The sequence below is a fragment of the Lithobates pipiens genome, unplaced genomic scaffold (genome assembly GCF_037356315.1).
Source record: "Lithobates pipiens isolate NorthernLeopardFrog02 unplaced genomic scaffold, aLitPip1_a1.2 Scaffold_18, whole genome shotgun sequence".
NCBI classification, from domain to species: domain Eukaryota; kingdom Metazoa; phylum Chordata; class Amphibia; order Anura; family Ranidae; genus Lithobates; species Lithobates pipiens.
In genome coordinates this window covers 498667202-498688122 of record NW_027507758.1, presented here as the reverse complement: position 1 = coordinate 498688122, position 20921 = coordinate 498667202, and the positions used below count along the sequence as shown (strand labels likewise).

The 20921-nt window shown below is 45.0% G+C and overlaps 1 protein-coding gene across 2 annotated transcripts in view; it reads right to left on the bottom strand.

Moving 5' to 3' along the window:
• Positions 1 to 20921, bottom strand: part of RYK (receptor like tyrosine kinase) — a 242654-nt gene that overhangs the window by 149175 nt on the left and 72558 nt on the right. For both annotated transcript variants that reach the window (XM_077488654.1, XM_077488655.1), the window contains exons 3-6: positions 16083 to 16182; positions 11939 to 12073; positions 10670 to 10729; positions 788 to 932 (exon numbers count right to left, since the gene is read on the bottom strand). In XM_077488654.1, coding sequence (XP_077344780.1) covers positions 788 to 932; positions 10670 to 10729; positions 11939 to 12073; positions 16083 to 16182 — 440 coding nt within the window. The remainder of the gene's footprint in view (positions 1 to 787; positions 933 to 10669; positions 10730 to 11938; positions 12074 to 16082; positions 16183 to 20921) is intronic.

Below are 20921 nucleotides of genomic sequence, written 5' to 3'. Positions count from 1 at the left end.
ACTCACTGATCATCAGCCGGCTGCAGCGTTCTGCTCTCCTCTCCTCAGCGATGAACTCCGTGTGAGGAGAGGAGAGCCGATTGCCTAGCAACCGGCTGTTTGTTTACATCACATGACGGCCGTGATTGGACACGGCCGTCATGTGATCAGGAGGGCCAATCACAGAGCCCTCCTGCCGATCTCAGATGTGCCGTGTCCGGGTGACACGAGCACATCGGGATCGCGCCGCTGCGCGGGCACGCGCGCGCGCGATCCCGCTACTTCTGAATGACGTTCAGGAACGTCCTATCAGGAGTAGACGGCTCCCAGCCGGCCGTATATATGCATTGGCCGGGTGGGAAGTGGTTAAAGTAATGCATTTGTTGTGCACAGGACAGCAAATTGATGCGAATGGACTGCACTATGCTGCAGCACAACAAAAAGCACAACAATCAAATGGCTCAGATCAGTGCGCGGCCTCTCGGAGATCGCTGCAGAGATCTTACCCGGGAGCAGGCATCTGTCAAAATCTGTCAAAACCAGGTACTTGCTCCCCCCCCAGGGTCCATTGTGCTCCAAGCTGCGTGCACGTGTGTACTAAGGAATGTTGCTCATGCTACTGGCCTATAGCACAAGTGTAACAATAAGTCTTTGATTGCGCTCATTTTAGATTCTCTTGTAGAAGATTCCAATTCGACTAACTAATGTAAAAGGTTAAAGGATGCAACCCATGCAAGTATGGAAATGCATATCATAGCTCTAATGCCCTCACCCGCTGTGACTTTTTATTTTATCAGAAAAGACTTACCTGTCATCCAGCTCTACTCTTTTCATGCTGTGAAGGTGCAATACAGCCAGTATAATGGCCACCAAGAAAATTACCGCACAGCAGACACCAACGCTGATGTAGAATACACGGGTTGAGGTGGTTGGAGCTACATTAACAGGATCAACTAAAAAAAAAAAAAAAAAAAAAAAAAAAAATGTATATATAATCATAATAATGTTACACTGCCATTAAAACCACATTTAATCAAGGATTTAAATATTGCATACATTTAAAGTGCATCTATGGTCATAATGTAAAGTTCACTTCTACATTGTATTTAAATTATGTATAACTTACTCCTATTAAATCTGAATAATCTTGAAGTTTGCAAACATGCTTTGTGAAGATACCCACACATTTACTTCCTTTAATTCAGGGACTCTATTCCTTCTTCATAGGTACAGATCACACATTTCACAGAGCCGGTCTTCTAAACTACAAAGCCACTAAGAGGAGTAGTTTTATATTGGATTGCCAATAAAAACCTATTGATAGTATTATTATAATGCTAAAGTTATAAAAATGAAAATGTATGATGTGACCATAAATTTCCTTGGTTACATAAACTGATTTCAGCCAATCAAGAATTGGGATATAACAATATTACTGTTAAGTTAACTGCAATAATCAAAACCATAAACAGAGAAAAGGATGTTACTAATAGAACAGTCAAGGAAAGCTAGACATGCTGATAAGTGTTTTTAGATGTGCCATCCTCCCAACCCTCAGCTTCCACATGGTAAAGATACACCCTCTGTTAATTAAAGCGGGGCTCCAATGCCTCCGACTTTTTTTTTTTTGAAATTTACTTACATGTCCCTTTAAGTTTTCTTATTGCTTTTTTAGAATCTAAGAACGCTTTATAAAAATGATCTACATTGTTATCTTGCCTGTGGGCATGTGAAGCCCACAGGCATTCTCTTCCTGGATTCGATGACGTGCATCTCCCAGAATGCAACGCCTGTTCTATCTAAGATCTAAGATCTCGCGCATGCGCTGTAATATTTACATAGGAGCGCCCTCTCAACGCGACTGTCATAATGACATCACTTGAGGGTTCTAAATCGGGCAATAACTCACGCCAGGCCGTTGCACAGACTCCTGGGAACAAGAAAAAAGGATCCCAGGAGACAGTGCGGCACAAAGGAAGTGTCGTAATAGCCGCACCAACCCCGCCCATCCCCGCAATCCCCCGAACCCGCAAATGGCAAAGACCTGCAGAAAAAAAAAGGTATATATAAATGACATTTTTTATATAAAAATCGATAAAAATAATATTAGGGAGCTATTGATTAAAAATCGGGCGGAGCTCCGCTTTAAGACAGATGACAACATAAAAGATGTCATAGAATTACTTTCCCTAGATGATGATGACTGCAAAACTCCAAACTATGCTATCGTAGCATTTAAAGGATCCAGGATCATTGGTGGCCCATCCATTAGGGGCGCCCGGGCTTCACCCCCCCTATATGCAATGGATAGAGTCATGCATCTAGCCCCTTTCAGGACACACTGTTTGCCACCAAAAAGAGCCACCACTGTCCAGGATCCTGAAATACTAGAGCTGCCACTCCCCTCCTGAAAATGCTAGCTACCTGGTTGTCTATGACTTCTCTCTCATCTGAGACACTGACCTGAAACAAACATGCAGATTAGAAAAGTCAGAACAAAGTCCTGTCTTCTAAACTATAATTTCAGTAAGAAATGCACTAAAATGTATTAAAAAGTAAAGACTAGACATGTCAACCTTAAAATTGCACGTGCCCGTGAAATGGTGGAAAACTTCAGTACCCTATCTTTTCCATTAGCGATGCTTTAAAAGTTTTCTGTTACCCAGAAGCTCTGGTACTAAAATTCTTGCTCTCATTCCAGGGTGATGTGCTGATTTTGTACATTTGTCCACTAAAAAAATAAATGATCAGCCTAAATTTTATAGGTAGGTTTATTCCAACAGGGAGAGAGAGAGAACAAAAATATCCAGAAAAATGCATTTCAAAAAAAGTTATAAATGGATTTGCATTTTTATGAGTGAAATAAGTATTTGATCCCCTATCAATTAGCAAGATTTCTGGTTCCCAGGTGTCTTCTATACAGGTAACAAGCTGAGATTAAGAGTACTCTCTTAACGTGAGTGCTCCTAATCTCAGCTTGTTACCTGTATAAAAGACACCTGTCCACAGAAGCAATCAGATTCCAATCTCTCCACCATGGCCAAGACCAAAGAGCTGTCCAAGAATGTCGGGGACAAGATTGTAGATCTACACAAGGCTGAAATGGGCTACAAGACCATCAACAAGCAGCTTGGTGAGAGGATGACAACAGTTTGTGCTATTATTCGCAAATGGAAGAAACACAAAATAATGGTGAGCCTCCCTTGGTCTGGGGCTCCATGCAACATCTCACCTTGTATAGTTTCAATGACCATGAGAACGGTGAGGAATCAGCCCGGAACTACATGGGAGAATCTGGTCAATGATCTCAAGGCAGCTGGGACCATAACCACCAAGAAAACAATTGATAACACACTATGCCATGAAGGACTAAAATCCTGCAGCACCCACATATGTACAGGCCCATCTGAATTATTCAAGGGAGAAATGGGTGAAAGTGCTGTGGTCAGGTGAGACCAAACTCGCCGTAGGCATCAACTCAACTCGCCATGATTGGAGGAGGAGGAGGAGGAGGAGGAGGAGGAATGCTGCCTACGACTCCAAGAACCCCATCCCCACTATCAAACATGGAAGTGGAAACATTATGCTTCTGGGGTGTTTTTCTGCTAAGGGGACAGGACAACTTTAAAGCATCAAAGGGAAGTTGGCCGGGGCCCATGTACCGTCAAATTGTGGATGAGAACCTGCTTTCCTCGGCCATGGCATTGAAAATGGGTGGTGGGTGGGTATTCCAGCACGACAATGACCCAAAACACACAGCCAAGGCAACAAAGGAGTGGTTCAAGAAGAAACACATTAAGGTCCTGTAGTGGCCTAGCCAGTCTCCAGACCTTAAAAGTGGTTGTAAACCCATACAGGCCACTTTGACCCACAGGTAAGCCTAGATTAAGGCTTACTTGTAGGTCCATGAAATATCTCCTAAACCTACATGGTTTAGGAGATATTTGCAGAAAGACAGGCACTGCTGTCTACGGCGCATGCGTCGTAGACAGCGGCGCGCAGGTGCACTGAGCATGCCGCTGCTAAAGGCAATATGACGTTAGCGGCGGCTCCCATGCGCATGCACAAGAGTGACGTCATCTCTGCTCCGGTGCTGTGAGTGGCCGGAGCAGCGATACCCAAAAGGAAGATGGACGCTTCGTGCTACGGGGACAGCGGTGACATAGCTGGCTCCTGTGTCAGGTAAGTGACACATAATGGTCTACTATGTGATGCATAGTAGCCCATTAGGCTTTACCTTTGCAGGGAGAAAAAAAGTAAACCCATCAGGGTTTACTTCCTCTTTAATCCCATAGAAAATACGTGGAGGGAGCTGAAGGTTCAGCCTTGAAAACTTAAAGACTTGGAGAGGATCTGCAAAGAGGGGTGGGACAAAATCTCTCCAGAGATGTGCAAACCTGGTGGCCTACTACAAGAAACATCTGACCTCCGATTGCCAACAAAAGTTTTGCCACAAAGTACCAAGTCATGTTTTGCAAAGGGGTCAAATACTTATTTCACTCATTAAAATGCAAATCAATTTATACGTTTTTTTAAAATGCATTTTTCTGGGTACTTATGTTGTTATTCTGTCTCTCACTGTTAAAATAAACATACCATTAAAATTTATAGACTGATCATTTTTTTGTCAGTGGGCAAACGTCCAAATCAGCAGGGGATAAAATACTTTTTTCCCCTCACGTTTGCACTTGCGATTAAAGGGATTGTAAAGTAATTTTTTTTTTTCTTAAAATAACAAACATGTTATACTTGCCTCCACTGTGCAGCTCGTTTTGCACAGAGTGGCCCCGAACCTGCTCTTCTAGGGTCCCTCGGCTGCTGTCTCCGCTTCTTCTCACGTTCATGCGAGCTCCCTCGCATGGTGAGAAGCACCTGCGGGCGCGCTCCCATGATACAGCCGGCGGCTATAGCCGCTCGCCGTATCATACGGTGCCGCGCCATTGGATGCGATTGAAAGCACGCGAGCCAATGGCTGCGTTGCCTTCAATCCATCCACTCCAGCCAATCAGCGGCCAGGCTGAGCGGTGAAGAGGACGGTGGGGGCGAGAGCAGGACTTTCGAGGGACGAGGCAAGTAAAACGGGGGGGGGGGCTGGCACTGAGATGTTTTTTCACCTTAATGCATAGAATGCATTAAGGTGAAAAAACATTTACCTTTACAACCCCTTTAATTTATTGTCCTCTGATGTGATTTAGATTTCATCTAAATTAAATTTTATCTAAAGACATACCCTTTATTACAAAAAAAGTCATAAGAATCCACTTAAAACCTTGTGTTGTTACAAACAAATATTACTACTAAAAGGAGAAACATAAGATCAAGTTTTCGGTCACATTTGTTGCAACTGGTGCTCCCAGTAACTAGCTTTTAAACTGTATAATCACAGGTAGGGAGTTAGGGCTGGAGTGCCACCCTTTACGTAAAAAAGTCCCTTGGCCGAAACTCGATCTTAAGTTACTTATATAGTAGTGATGCACCGAAATTTCGGCCGCCGAAACATATCGGCCGAAAATGCCCTTTTCGGCAATTTGCCGAAAGAGAAAAACGGCCGATAATGGAGCGGCGGAGACGGCTCTCTTCCCTACACAGGCTGCAACAAAGGGGGACGGACACTGGCCTGCAACAAAGGGGGACGGACACTGGCCTGCAACAAAGGGGGACGGACACTGGCCTGCAACAAAGGGGGACGGACACTGGCCTGCAACAAAGGGGGACGGACACTGGCCTGCAACAAAGGGGGACGGACACTGGCCTGCAACAAAGGGGGACGGACACTGGCCTGCAACAAAGGGGGACGGACACTGGCCTGCAACAAAGGGGGACGGACACTGGCCTGCAACAAAGGGGGACGGACACTGGCCTGCAACAAAGGGGGACGGACACTGGCCTGCAACAAAGGGGGACGGACACTGGCCTGCAACAAAGGGGGACGGACACTGGCCTGCAACAAAGGGGGACGGACACTGGCCTGCAACAATGGGGGACGGACACTGGCCTGCAGCAATGGGGGACACTGGCCTGCAGCAATGGGGGACACTGGCCTGCAGCAATGGGGGACACTGGCCTGCAGCAATGGGGGACACTGGCCTGCAGCAATGGGGGACACTGGCCTGCAGCAATGGGGGACACTGGCCTGCAGCAATGGGGGACACTGGCCTGCAGCAATGGGGGACACTGGCCTGCAGCAATGGGGGACACTGGCCTGCAGCAATGGGGGACACTGGCCTGCAGCAATGGGGGACACTGGCCTGCAGCAATGGGGGACACTGGCCTGCAGCAATGGGGGACACTGGCCTGCAGCAATGGGGGACACTGGCCTGCAGCAATGGGGGACACTGGCCTGCAGCAATGGGGGACACTGGCCTGCAGCAATGGGGGACACTGGCCTGCAATGGGGGATGCCTCCTGTACCATGTCCCCAGTCTCTGACCATCTCCTGTACCATGTCCCCAGTCTCTGACCATCTTCTGTACCATGTCCCCAGTCTCTGACCATCTCCTGTACCGTGTCCCCAGTCTCTGACCATCTTCTGTACCGTGTCCCCAGTCTCTGACCATCTTCTGTACCGTGTCCCCAGTCTCTGACCATCTTCTGTACCGTGTCCCCAGTCTCTGACCATCTTCTGTACCGTGTCCCCAGTCTCTGACCACCTCCTGTACCGTGTCCCCAGTCTCTGACCACCTCCTGTACCGTGTCCCCAGTCTCTGACCACCTCCTGTACCGTGTCCCCAGTCTGACCACCTCCTGTACCGTGTCCCCAGTCTCTGACCACCTCCTGTACCGTGTCCCCAGTCTCTGACCACCTCCTGTACCGTGTCCCCAGTCTCTGACCACCTCCTGTACCGTGTCCCCAGTCTCTGACCACCTCCTGTACCGTGTCCCCAGTCTCTGACCACCTCCTGTACCGTGTCCCCAGTCTCTGACCACCTCCTGTACCGTGTCCCCAGTCTCTGACCACCTCCTGTACCGTGTCCCCAGTCTCTGACCACCTCCTGTACCGTGTCCCCAGTCTCTGACCACCTCCTGTACCGTGTCCCCAGTCTCTGACCACCTCCTGTACCGTGTCCCCAGTCTCTGACCACCTCCTGTACCGTGTCCCCAGTCTCTGACCACCTCCTGTACCGTGTCCCCAGTCTCTGACCACCTCCTGTACCGTGTCCCCAGTCTCTGACCACCTCCTGTACCATGTCCCCAGTCTCTGACCACCTCCTGTACCATGTCCCCAGTCTCTGACCACCTCCTGTACCATGTCCCCAGTCTCTGACCACCTCCTGTACCATGTCCCCAGTCTCTGACCACCTCCTGTACCATGTCCCCAGTCTCTGACCACCTCCTGTACCATGTCCCCAGTCTCTGACCACCTCCTGTACCATGTCCCCAGTCTCTGACCACCTCCTGTACCATGTCCCCAGTCTCTGACCACCTCCTGTACCATGTCCCCAGTCTCTGACCACCTCCTGTACCATGTCCCCAGTCTCTGACCACCTCCTGTACCATGTCCCCAGTCTCTGACCACCTCCTGTACCATGTCCCCAGTCTCTGACCACCTCCTGTACCATGTCCCCAGTCTCTGACCACCTCCTGTACCATGTCCCCAGTCTCTGACCACCTCCTGTACCATGTCCCCAGTCTCTGACCACCTCCTGTACCATGTCCCCAGTCTCTGACCACCTCCTGTACCATGTCCCCAGTCTCTGACCACCTCCTGTACCATGTCCCCAGTCTCTGACCACCTCCTGTACCATGTCCCCAGTCTCTGACCACCTCCTGTACCATGTCCCCAGTCTCTGACCACCTCCTGTACCATGTCCCCAGTCTCTGACCACCTCCTGTACCATGTCCCCAGTCTCTGACCACCTCCTGTACCATGTCCCCAGTCTCTGACCACCTCCTGTACCATGTCCCCAGTCTCTGACCACCTCCTGTACCATGTCCCCAGTCTCTGACCACCTCCTGTACCATGTCCCCAGTCTCTGACCACCTCCTGTACCATGTCCCCAGTCTCTGACCACCTCCTGTACCATGTCCCCAGTCTCTGACCACCTCCTGTACCATGTCCCCAGTCTCTGACCACCTCCTGTACCATGTCCCCAGTCTCTGACCACCTCCTGTACCATGTCCCCAGTCTCTGACCACCTCCTGTACCATGTCCCCAGTCTCTGACCACCTCCTGTACCATGTCCCCAGTCTCTGACCACCTCCTGTACCATGTCCCCAGTCTCTGACCACCTCCTGTACCATGTCCCCAGTCTCTGACCACCTCCTGTACCATGTCCCCAGTCTCTGACCACCTCCTGTACCATGTCCCCAGTCTCTGACCACCTCCTGTACCATGTCCCCAGTCTCTGACCACCTCCTGTACCATGTCCCCAGTCTCTGACCACCTCCTGTACCATGTCCCCAGTCTCTGACCACCTCCTGTACCATGTCCCCAGTCTCTGACCACCTCCTGTACCATGTCCCCAGTCTCTGACCACCTCCTGTACCATGTCCCCAGTCTCTGACCACCTCCTGTACCATGTCCCCAGTCTCTGACCACCTCCTGTACCATGTCCCCAGTCTCTGACCACCTCCTGTACCATGTCCCCAGTCTCTGACCATCTCCTGTACCATGTCCCCAGTCTCTGACCACCTCCTGTATAAAAATATTTTTTAAAAACAGTCATTTTCGGTATCGGTGCCGTTTCGGTTTTCGGCCTAGTGTATTTTTCATTTTCGGTATCGGTTTCGGCACCAAAAAACCCATTCGGTGCATCCCTATTATATAGTATTAATATTTGCTTGCAACACCACAAGATTTTAAGTAGATTTTTCTGACTTTTTTTTTTACAAAAGTATGTTTTTAGATAAAAATGTAGATCTGTGTATTGGTTACCTTCAAAATCCCATCCAAGGAAAATAAGTGAAATACAGGTTACAGGGACATTGATTCGTGAACGTGTGGATCATTTGTGGAGGAGGAAGATATTGTTAGGTGTCACTAAGTCACTGTGTCGTGCAAATGATTTGTTTTTGTTTTATTTTCCCCATTAGAATGCTCCTTGAAAGGGTTATTAAACCCACTATGGCAAAATCAGTCTGTATATGCAGTAATGCACGCTTTTTATACTCACTGTGGAACCTAAAGGGTTAATCCTTCACATTGTATAAAACGGCTGTTTGATCCTCCCCTCCTTTCACTGCCCCCTAATAATTTCCTGATAACAGAGTCTCTCTGGAGTCAAGCTGCACATGCTCAATTTGGTGTGTATTGCTAGAGGGGTTATTTTCTTTCTTGGGAGGATGCATATGATCAGCACAGGGCCAATCAGCACTGTCCAGACAGAGGGTCAAGGGTCTTGCAGTCCCATAGGACAGTCAGAACACTCCACCTACAAGCTTTAACCAGTGCTTGGCTGGACACTGATAGAAGTCACAAAACTGCTATATACTGCTGATGAGAAAAAGTATTTAGCAGTCTATATTTACCAAAATACAGTAAAACCTTTGTGTGAGAGCATTTTGCAAGACCAGCAAAATTTGTTTTATAAATTTTGACTTGATAGACAAGCAATGTCTTGATATAAAAGTAGCGCAACGTCACAACTGAGTATGAGAGAGAAAAGAGGCGCCTCTAAGTGTAGCAATATGGTTACATTTAACGAAGGTACAACATTTAGAAACTCACCAAGGTTAATGATTAAAACTGGCACATCTAAGTATGCACCTGGGGTAAAGATGTCCACATAGACAGTCATCCGCACCACCATTGATGGCGTCCCCTCCACGAGCGGTTCAAGTCTTGCTTTCAGATTGCTCTACTGCAGGGTAGTCTTCCCGTCATGATTGCAGACAGCTTTACCCCAGAAGACTGCATACTTAAATTGCCTCCTTTAATCGTCAACCATGTGAGTTGCTAAACGTTGTACCTTTATTAAATATAACCATAGTGCTACACTTAGGGGTCTCTTTTATAATCTCTAGCTTCTGTTGGATTTTGTTTCTAATCCCCTTGTGGAGGCTTCCATTTGTGGATGGACATGTTATGGTTACACAACCTATGACATTGCTATAATCCTTTTATATGGACTATGAATTGAAGGACTTGTGAATAAATGGTTGTGGAACGAATCATTTGAGTTTCCATTATTTCTTAAGGGGAAATTCACTTTGATATACAAGTGCTTTGAATTACAAGCATGCTTCCAGAAGGCTTGTAACTTTTAACTATTAAATGGCTGCAAAATCTGTTCTTTTGGTCACATACAATCGCTAAAAACCTTTTTAATCCATCGAATGACATTTGTTCCCATGTAAAACTATTTATCTCCTTCTCTCAATCATCATAAAAATTGGACTTTAAGGAAATATAAGGAACAATTCTGCATGTCCGGATTCAGCAAATCCTGTGAAAAAAAGACCCCTGACATCTTCAGCCTGTGACAATCCTAGCAATTTCTTTTAATCCCGACTACCCTAAAAAGAACACATTTGCTTAACTGAAGCAGTAGAAAATAAACTGAAGCTGTTGCTTGCTGCTACTTTTTTGGAGGCTGGCTCCTAGATTTTGGGAAGGTTTATCCAGGCCTGCACTGTTTCATTGACCACACACCATTTTGTCAACAGTAATTCTGGGAACAAACTAAAAATCGTTCTGATCATGTACAACTTTTTTCCCAGCCATATAGCATTAAGAATTTATAACACTTACAGTGAATTCTTGTGCTGTTCCTGTCAGGAGACAATGGGGGTTTGTGTTCTGGTTCAATTTCTGTGGAAAGAAGAAGCAGAATTAGCCTACTACACTCAACATAAGTCACCATTCTCTGAAGTACTTTTACCAAAGATATGTACAGATAAAGGTCTAGAGGCTCAGAAGCATTCAAAACCATAACAAAGGAGCCACTAAAGCCACAAGCATTAACTTGCCTTTATGGCAATGGGGTGACAAGCTAAATAGAACTGAAGTCTAGAGGTACTGATTTCCAACCCCTCCTGAAGGAAGAAGGTACAAGAAGAATTTGGACAGGTCGGCAACTTTCTTAGTAATTTCTCAGTAGGAAGCAAGGTCATTAAAAGGGTAACTCCACTTTCATGGATGGTTTACAGCAGGCATAAGAAATTAACAGACCTCCAGCTGTTGCGGAACTACAAGTCCCATGAGGCATAGCAAGACTGGCAGCCACAAGCATGACACCCAGAAGCAGAGCATGATGGGACTTGTAGTTTTGCAACAGCTGGAGGCCCGCTAATTGCATATCCCTGGTTTACGGAAAGCCCCCTGAAAATTTAATTTCCAGCTTGTACGATTGATTGACGGATTTTTCCTGAAGTCTACACTAAGATACAAGCTAGATAGGCCTCCCCCTGTAGCAAATGTATTTTTTTGGTACTAGGTGAAAATACTCCCAGGGGGGAATCACATCTAAAAAAGGGATCCAGACCCTGCCACTTTTCTCATTACAGCCCTGCAGGTATAGCAGCTAATTGACAATTACAAAACCACTCCCATACAGGTTCCCTTTTTACATGGACACAAAAAACGTTATTTCTTCATAACAAGGTAGGAACCTGCAACAAAGTTTGTTGAAATCCCTACAATGTACATACTGTAGATGACTCAGAGGGGAATGTTTTTGTCTCAACAAAAGTGGAGTTACTCTTTAAATTAAGTTTGTCTCAATGATACATAGAACATTTATTTTCAGCCTATTGGGAACTATTTGTATAGTAGTCGAAGCAGAAGGGACTACTGGGATTTTTAGTTCCAGCAAAGCTGGAGAAATACAGGCTTTTTACCACCAACTTTAAAACAATGAAAATGAATCCATAAAAAAACAATATAATAACTTGCATACAATGCCAAATCCGTTCAAGTTTTCAGTACCGTTCTTTCTATGGCCCCTTTCACACATCCTTTCCAATAGATAAAAGCTGGGCCAGGGTCATCTCCCTCAGCTCTGCATACTGTAACACTTACTCCTGTAGCACATTTTCCTCCTCTTAAAATTGAGGACTGTGATGTTTTTGGCAGGGCTGATTGTTACGTTGAGCTGCATGACTAACATGACTTCAGTGTCCATTTTTCCCGAGCAAAAAAGATCCACTCTAAACACTGCAACGCAAAACAAAGACAAAAAGTTGGTTAATGAAGACCCAATAAAGCACTGCTAATGGACAATTTACACATCTAGTATATACAGAAAGGTCACAAAAAAAAAAAAAAAAAAAAAAAACACCCCAGATTTTCTGTCAACAACTTAAGTCTAGTGCAGTCAGACCCTTCAAGGCCTGAAATGTCTGCCAGCAGAAATACAATTGGCATTCTTAAGTCATGGCTGCTTAGAAGGACTTTTTTTTTTCGTTTACATTTTTCAGTTTGCTAATCCTTTAACGTGTGTACGATTTGTAGAGCGATTCTGTGCATCATGTGGCCTTCCACCTGTCACTGATTTGAACAATCTACCTGCAGGAGAACATAGAAGGGAAATGCACATCATAAACGAAAAATGTCCCAGCACACTTACCAGCTAGCCCGTTTTTAACATGAGTTGTTAGACAGGATCAATGTGTGTTTTTTTGTAGGATAGCTGGTTAAGTGTGCTGGCAATTTTTTTTTTTGTGATTTACATTTCCCTTCCATGTGTACCTTGCTGCAAAGGCTTATTTTTTTATATAGCCTGATCACTGGATTTAGCATGAGGACACATTGGATGCCTTCAGCTACCATTGTGCTCTTGCTGGACAACCCAGGGTGTGCCTGTGCTTCTGTAGTGTGGATTCCCTCCAGGCAAACCTGCCATTAATTTATCCACTGCTATGTGTGCTCCAACTTGGAGACTCTCAAATAGTGCGTTAGGCTCGCAGTATATAGAAGAGCCTTGGCGAGGCACTGCAGCTTTCACATATATTTGCAAATGTGAATTGTTAGACATGGTCAATTTATTTGTTTGTGGTCAAGCTTATAAGTAAGCAAATTTTGTTTGTGTGTATCTGCACAGGAACGCCTGTACATTCAGTGCAGGCAAAGATGGCCCTTCACATAGGTGCATGGATCTGAGGCCATAAACGCCCTCAACCATGCCAAGTCTCTTCCAACTTGATATGCTGTAAAGGGTGACAGGAATTACAGAAAACAGTGGAAATGCCTATTGTATTAACATTTTCCAGGTTTAACCCATTAGTAAGGATAAGGAGTGACAACCCAAGTAACAATGGGGACCGCATAAACCATAAACATTTTTCCCTTCACAGTAAAGGCTTCTAAATATGCACTGCGCTGGAATGATGCTATTTGGACTGCTTAGAATGAAAAACAGACAACTACTGCCATGCAGAGTTTTCCTTGAATTTCAATGACTTGGGGCCAATCACACCCACTTTACTTTTAGAAGTTAACAGATAAAAAACTGTGTTTACATCAAGAAGTAAGCACTGTTTTGATCACTTCCCTGATACAGATTAAACATGACAGGAATGTCTTTCCAAAAGGAAAAATAAATAATTACAACTATCACCAGATGGCGCTCTTGCTTAATGTTAAGCTCACAAAAGGTGTCCTTTTATGAAGCAGTGAAATCTATTCACTGCTTCATTCTCCGGCATTCACATAGGAGATCTTTCTCCTCTGTATGCCACTTTATGAAGCGGAGTAGATCGCTTCACCCTTGGAGGTGTGAAGCGATCTACAAACGCTTCTAACACTGGAGAACGGCCCCTAATACTGGAATCTCGTGAGACTTTACGAGATTACAGTACTAGAAATTCACAGATACACACAGATGTCAATTTATTAAGCAGTGATAAATCACAGCTCAATACACTGACACGCGGTGTGATTAATGTTAGTGAAATAAAGCGTCCCCCTACATAATATATACATGTATACACACACAGACATTATATATACCGTATATACTCGAGTATAGGCCGACCCGAATATAAGCCGAGGTCCCCAATTTACCCCCAAAAAACTGGAAAAAATTATTGACTCGTGTATAAGCCGAGGGTGAGACATGCCTGTCCATCCCTGTGTGTCCGTCCATCCCTGTGGGTCCATCCATCCCTGTGTGTGTCCATGCATCCGTGTGTGTGTGTGTGTGTCCATGCATCCGTGTGTGTGTGTGTGTGTGTCCATGCATCCGTGTGTGTGTGTGTGTGTGTGTCCATGCATCCGTGTGTGTGTGTGTGTGTGTCCATGCATCCGTGTGTGTGTGTGTGTGTGTGTGTCCATGCATCCGTGTGTGTGTGTGTGTCCATCCATCCCTGTGTGTGTGTGTGTGTGTGTGTGTGTGTGCATGCATCCGTGTGTGTGTGTGTGCTTTTTCCCACCTTAGTTTGATTGGTTCATTAATATATCAAAATTGCCCTAAGGAATTAGAAACAACTGTCAAATAGGCTACTAAGGAATAAACCAGTAACACCAGTAATAGAAAGGTTTTACATTGCTGTTGTTACAAAAGCACTATAATAAGCATATGTGTATGTATATTATTTGCTAAACATTGTTTGATCATCATAAACACCAGTCAGAGGAAGTAGCCATTGAAGTAATGGGTTCCATATGGTACAAACTGAAAGAAAAATGGAATAGGGCACATGCATTGATTTCTTCATTTCCAGGAGAGGCACAGTAAAGACACAGTAGAGCCTACCTGTGTCCGTCCCGGCCTGCGTCCCGTCCCGGCCTGCGTCCCGTCCCGGCCTGCGTCCCGTCCCGGCCTGCGTCCCGTCCCGGCCTGCGTCCCGTCCCGGCCTGCGTCCCGTCCCGGCCTGCGTCCCGTCCCGGCCTGCGTCCCGTCCCGGCCTGCGTCCCGGCCCGTCCCGAGCCGAGCCTCCGTCCTTCAGCTCTTCGTCGGTGGCCATTCTAGGATTCAAAAGCCGCGCCTCCGTCGGTGATAGGCGGAACACTCAATTTCCCACTGACTGCTGGGAAATTGAGTGTTCCGCCTATCGGATGTCCGTGATAGGCGGAACACTCAATTTCCCAGCAGTCAGTGGTCCGCCTATCATGGACGTCCGCTCATCTTAATACTACGGACGAGGATGAGAGGATGTCCGTGATAGGCGGAACACAGACTGCTGGGAAATTCAGTGTTCCGCCTATCACAGGCGAAGGCGGAGAGGGAGGCGCGGCCTTTGAATCCTAGAATGGCCGCTGTCTGTCTGCTCGACACGCTGATCGGGCAGACAGACAGCGATGACTCGAGTATAAGCCGAGGGGGGCACTTTCAGCCTCAAAAAAGAGGCTGAAAATCTCGGCTTATACTCGAGTATATACGGTACATGTATATACACACACATTATATATATATATACATATATGTATATATATGTATATATATGTATACACATACATATGACAGGGGGACATGGTTACAGTGTTGGGGGGTCTGAACGAGGCATAAGGAAGTTAATTATCTTCCTCTTTCCTCCTCAGAACCCCCCACATTCCCTCTTCACTCCCCGGTTCTCCACCTCTGAGTTGGTGAATCGGGGAATGTGAATTCTGACACAGATCACCAGTGAAGCGCTGAGATCACAGCTTCATAAAGTGACCGTTAGTGCCCGTTCACACTACCGCGACTTGTCAGGCGACTTAGCCGCCTGACAAGTCGCGCTCCGTTCTGTACTATGGAACCGTTCTAATAGGAGCGACTCAAGTCGCTCCGACTTAGAAAAAGGTTCCTGTAGTATTTTCGGGGCGACTTCAGGCGACTTGCATTGACTTCTATACAGAAGTCATTTTGCAAGTCGCCGCTGAAGTCGTGTGCAGGTCGCGTCTGTGAGTCGCGCTGCAAGTCGCGTCGCCCCTGTGTGAACGGGCACTTACTGTGTCAGTCTATGAGGATTCTCAGTGTGTGGAGATAATTGGCGGGAGAACAAGTTCAAACACTTCTCCCCCCCATTATCTCTGGTTTATATACTGTTTATGGGCTGTGATCAGCGGCGATCCTCTGGATCTCCACTGATCACTCCTTCATAAACGGACACCAATAGTCATGCGTTCTGTACCACTGTTAAATGTTTTTATTTTTGGTTAATTAGACGTTGACTTTATTAAAAAAAATAAAAAAAATAATAATAATAATTTATGTAAAGAATGGTTTACAACAGCCACTCACCCGATAAAGACCGTGGGACATCCCCTTGCATTGAGATATTGGTCTGTGGCGTTTCCATGGCTATGGGATTGTCCACATGAAACCCCAATTTGTATTCCACCTGTCAATGAAGAAGTGTTAAAGGCTTTTTTTTTTTATTAAATTTTTTTAAGAAAGAAAAAAACAAAAACAGCCCCCTATGTACCAATATACCATCAATGTACCTTCGTTGCACAAAAATACAAGTTTTTCTTTGATTTTGAAGACAAGGCTTACCCCATCCGTGGCTGTATTTTGAAGATCACTTCAGAAACTTCCTGGTATACAAAGAGGACAGACAAGCCAGAATAGACACAGGAGGGAATTTACCAGCTAACCTCATTAGCACACCTTCACCCAGCACCCCCGGCATTCCCCCATGCACGCATTTGCCTGGCTTCCCCAGCATCCCTCCAGACGGGCTCAGGGTACATGCTAAATTCCCTGCGGCCATATGCAGCCCACAGGAGATCCCTGATGTAGTGCAAGTGCCTACTTGATTGGATGGTGTGTCGTCCTACTATATAGTTTTTGTAAGTCTAAAGGAGCTTGTACAGATTGCATAGTGCATGGCCACATGTACACACCTAAAATTACCTATTTGTGCTTTCAGTGTCCTTAACAGGACACAAAACACAACAGCAAACATTTTGCCACATGAAAAAAAAAAAAAAAAGAAGAGGTGAAAGTAAATAAATAAAAAAAAAACTTGCAAAAATTGTCCCACAAGCTACTTTGCCAGGTGGAGAGCAGTTCATTGAAATCAACGGGCTGCCCTATGTGCGTCACTGAAAAAAAAAACAGCCAAAAAACAAACAAACATACGCTCCCTCTACACTAGGTGTGAATGGGACCTGAAAGTGAAACTGTTAAACGCATGGCAAGTTGCACAGAAAATGTGCGCTTTACCACGAGTTTCGGAGATACTGCAAATGTGCATTGTTTGTGAAGTCCTTACATGTTAAAAGGCTCCCCAAGTTCGGCAAATGCACCGATAACTGCAGTAACGCACCATACGCCGCTCCAAAAATAGTTCTGGGGCTTCTCTGAGGTGATTGTTGCGCGTAGGGCACCCCATTCAAGCGAATGGGCTGCCCTATGCGTGAAAACGCTCCAAAACAAACGTGTGGGGGAATGTGAGTCTTTGCTATGTGGACATGTGAATGAGGCCTGACAACTGTCACTCCCTCCTATGTACTTGCATAAAAATGGCCATACACTGATTGTACAATCTCTGTACACTTTTCTGTAGATTTACCAAAACTGTGGAATAGAAGACACACTTGAACAATCGATTCGATTTGTATCAAATCAGACAGGCCCTTGTACTACATAGCTGATGGGAAATCTAAAGAAGATTGTACAATCAGATTGTATAGGGAGTAGGTGGAAGGTGGTATTGTAATGAGGGAGGTGTGGTCCAAAGTGGTGAACACGCCCCATCACGCTCTCTTCTGTGATGCAACAAGGAAGTGATGGCTTCTTTGAGATGACCCAACAGGAAGTGAATGCTGATACAAGCTACAGGAAGTGAATGCCGATACAAGCTACAGGAAGTGATGGAATCTGAAAATCCATTCAAACATGCAAAAAGACTGAAGATTCTAAACATTCTGAAAATGAGGTAAGAAAAAAGCACATTGGGGTGGCTGGGTCAGGAATGGCATTGGAAAATGCTTCTATTTATTATGAAAAGTAAAATTCTGCCAGAAAAATTCACCTTAAAATACAGGAGGGAGGGGACTAGAAGTAGAATGTTATTACTATATACACACCTGTGAAGTCAGCTCTGGGCACTGTGGGTCAAAATCTTACTTTAATCCCCCCCACCTCAGCCACACACTTGCCTTAGATATGCCCACCCACCCTCCATTCAGCTGCTTCCAATTCCTCCAATTAAAAAGCTTACACAGGGCTGAGGATGACCACTCCATGACAAGGCTACTTGCCTCATGGAGAGGAAGAACAGGGAGACGCTACAGTAAACAAGCATCTCCCCGTTCTACCTAGCAACAAGTGACACCGATCTCTGCTCCCTGTGATTGGGCAGAGATCAGTGATGTGCACAACACAGCCACACCCCCCCCCCCCCCACAGTTAGCAACACGCCCCTAGGACACCTACACTGCCACCTCCTGGTTAAACCCTTCACTGCCAGTGTCATTTATACAAGAATCAGTGCATTTGTATAGCACTGATTGCTGTATAAATGACAATGGTCCCAAAAACGTGTCAAAAATGTCCGATGTGTCCGCAATAATGTTGCGGTCACACTAAAAATTGCTGATTGCGGTCATTTAAAAAAAAAATAATAATAATTATTAATAAAAATGCCATAAAACCCTATTTTGTAAACGCTAGAACGTTTGCGCAAACCAATAATACACTTATTGTGATTTTTTTTTTACCAAAAATATGTAGAATAATACGTATCGGCCTAAACTGAGGAAAAAAATAGTTTTTTTATATATATATTTTTGGGGGATACTATAGCAAAAAGTAAAAAATAATGCGTTTTTTTCAAAATTGTCGCTCTTTTTTGTTTATAGAGCAAAAAAAAATCCGCAAGGGTGATCAAATACCACAAAAAGAAAGCTTTATTTGGGGGGGGGGGGGAGAAGGGATGTCAATTTGTTTGGGAGCCACATCTCACAATTGTCAGTTAAAGCGACACAGTGTCGAATCGCAAAAAGTTCCCTGGTCAGGAAGGGGATAAATTCTTCAGGGGCTGAAGTGGTTAAGCCCATGTTCACATTGTGCATTGTCTGAAACGGTGCAGCGTAGACTTTGCAATACTGCACAGACTCCCAAAACTAGTTCCTTTACTACTTTTGGCGACTTTGGGGGGGGGGGGGTTTATTTGAATTGACATCTGTGCATGAACCCACACAAATGTCTGTCAAATTGCCCCCGAAGTCGGACTGCATTGCTGGTTTGAAATCGTGCGAAATATTGCGAGTTCAGAACTTGCACAATTTCTAGCCTGTATCAGTGTGAACCTGGGCATTAGCTGATCTTCATGTTTACCATGACTTTCAATACTTTAGACCAAGCAGGTCCAAATAAACCATTTCCTTTAATTGCTGCACTGGCTCTAAGCACTGTATGAATTGTTGCTTCAGCTACATACAGTACTCCACAGTACTGGGTTTAGGCAGTGGGACAGACTGTCTCACATCCAGAACAACGCAGTCCTGGTCTGAGCAGTGTTCAGCCATTCAAAAGCAGCTATGTATTTTGTGAACGAATACAAAGCTTCCTCTGATTGGCTGAGGCAGAGAGGTGGGCTGATGTCACACTTTCTAACTCACTGGCCAATAGGAGAGCTCAGGAGCTAGGAAGTGTGAATTAACACTGACATACCCAGGAATAGTTGAAAGTGCATATAATTTTGGCTGTAAATAGTGTGTGTATGTGTGTGTAGCGGTGTCTCCACCTCCTCATTAACAGTGGGAGGTCTATAACAAACTCCCATGATTACTTTTTTGTGTGTCTCTATAGACAAAAAACTTTTTTCCCCATTTTGTATCGCCACTTAAGCTCTGGGACCAATTGTCAGCCTAAGGACCAGAGGTCTTTTTACAATTTCGCACTGCACTGCTTTAACTGGTAATTGCGCAGTCATGCAATGTTGTACCCAAACAAAATTTGCGTCCTTTTCTTCCCACAAATAGAGCTTTCTTTTGATGGTATTCGATTGCCTCTGCGATTTTTATTTTTTACGATATAAAAGGAAAAAAAAAAAAAAAAAAGACTGAAAATTTTGAAAAAAAAAAAGAAGATATTTTCTATTTTGTTATAAGAAAAATCAAATAAACTAAATTTTAGTCATACATTTATGCCAAAATGTATTCAGCCACATGTCTTTAGTAAAAAAAAAAAAAAAATGTCAATAAGCTTATATTTATTGGTTTGCGCAAAAGTTATAGCGTCTACAAACTAGAATACATTTTCTGGAATTTACACAGCTTTTAATTTATGACTACCTATCTCATTTCTTGAGGCGCTAAAATGGCAAGGCAGTACAACCCCCCCCCCCAAATGACCCCATTTTGGAAAGTAGACACCCCAAGGAAATTGCTGAGGGGCATGTTGAGCCCACTGAATATTTTTTTGTCTCAAGTGATTGAATAATGACACAAAAAAAAAAAAAAAAGTTTACAAATAGTTGTCACTCAATGATATATTGCTCACACATGCCATAGTTATATGTGGAATTGCACCCAAAAATATATTCTGCTGCTTCTCCTGATTACGGGGATACCACATATGTGGGACTTTTTGGGAGTCTAGCCGTGTACGGCACCCCGAAATCCAATCACTGCCTTCAGGATTTCTAAGGGTGCAAATTTTTGATTTCACTCCTCACTACCTATCACAGTTTCGAAGGCCATTAAATGCCAAAATGGCACAAAACCCCCCCAAATGACCCAATTTTGGAAAGTAGACACCCCAAGCTATTTACTGAGAGGCATGTTGAGTCTATGAAATATTTTATATTTTGCCACAAGTTGCAGGAATATTACAATTTTTTTTTTTTTTTTGCACAAAGTTGTCACTAAATGATATATTGCTCACACATGCTATGGGCATAAGTCAAATTATACCCCAAAATAAATTCTGCTGCTTCTCCTGAGTAGGGGGATACCACATGTGGGGGACTTTTTTGGAGTCTACCCACATACGGGACCCCGAAAACCAAGCACTGCCTTCCGGATTTAAATATAAAACGCTACAAAAAAAAAAAACTGTTAGCGATCGCAGGGATCAGGCCTGACTCTGCGATCGCTGTAGTTATGTGTTTAGTGTTTTGTAAGCGAC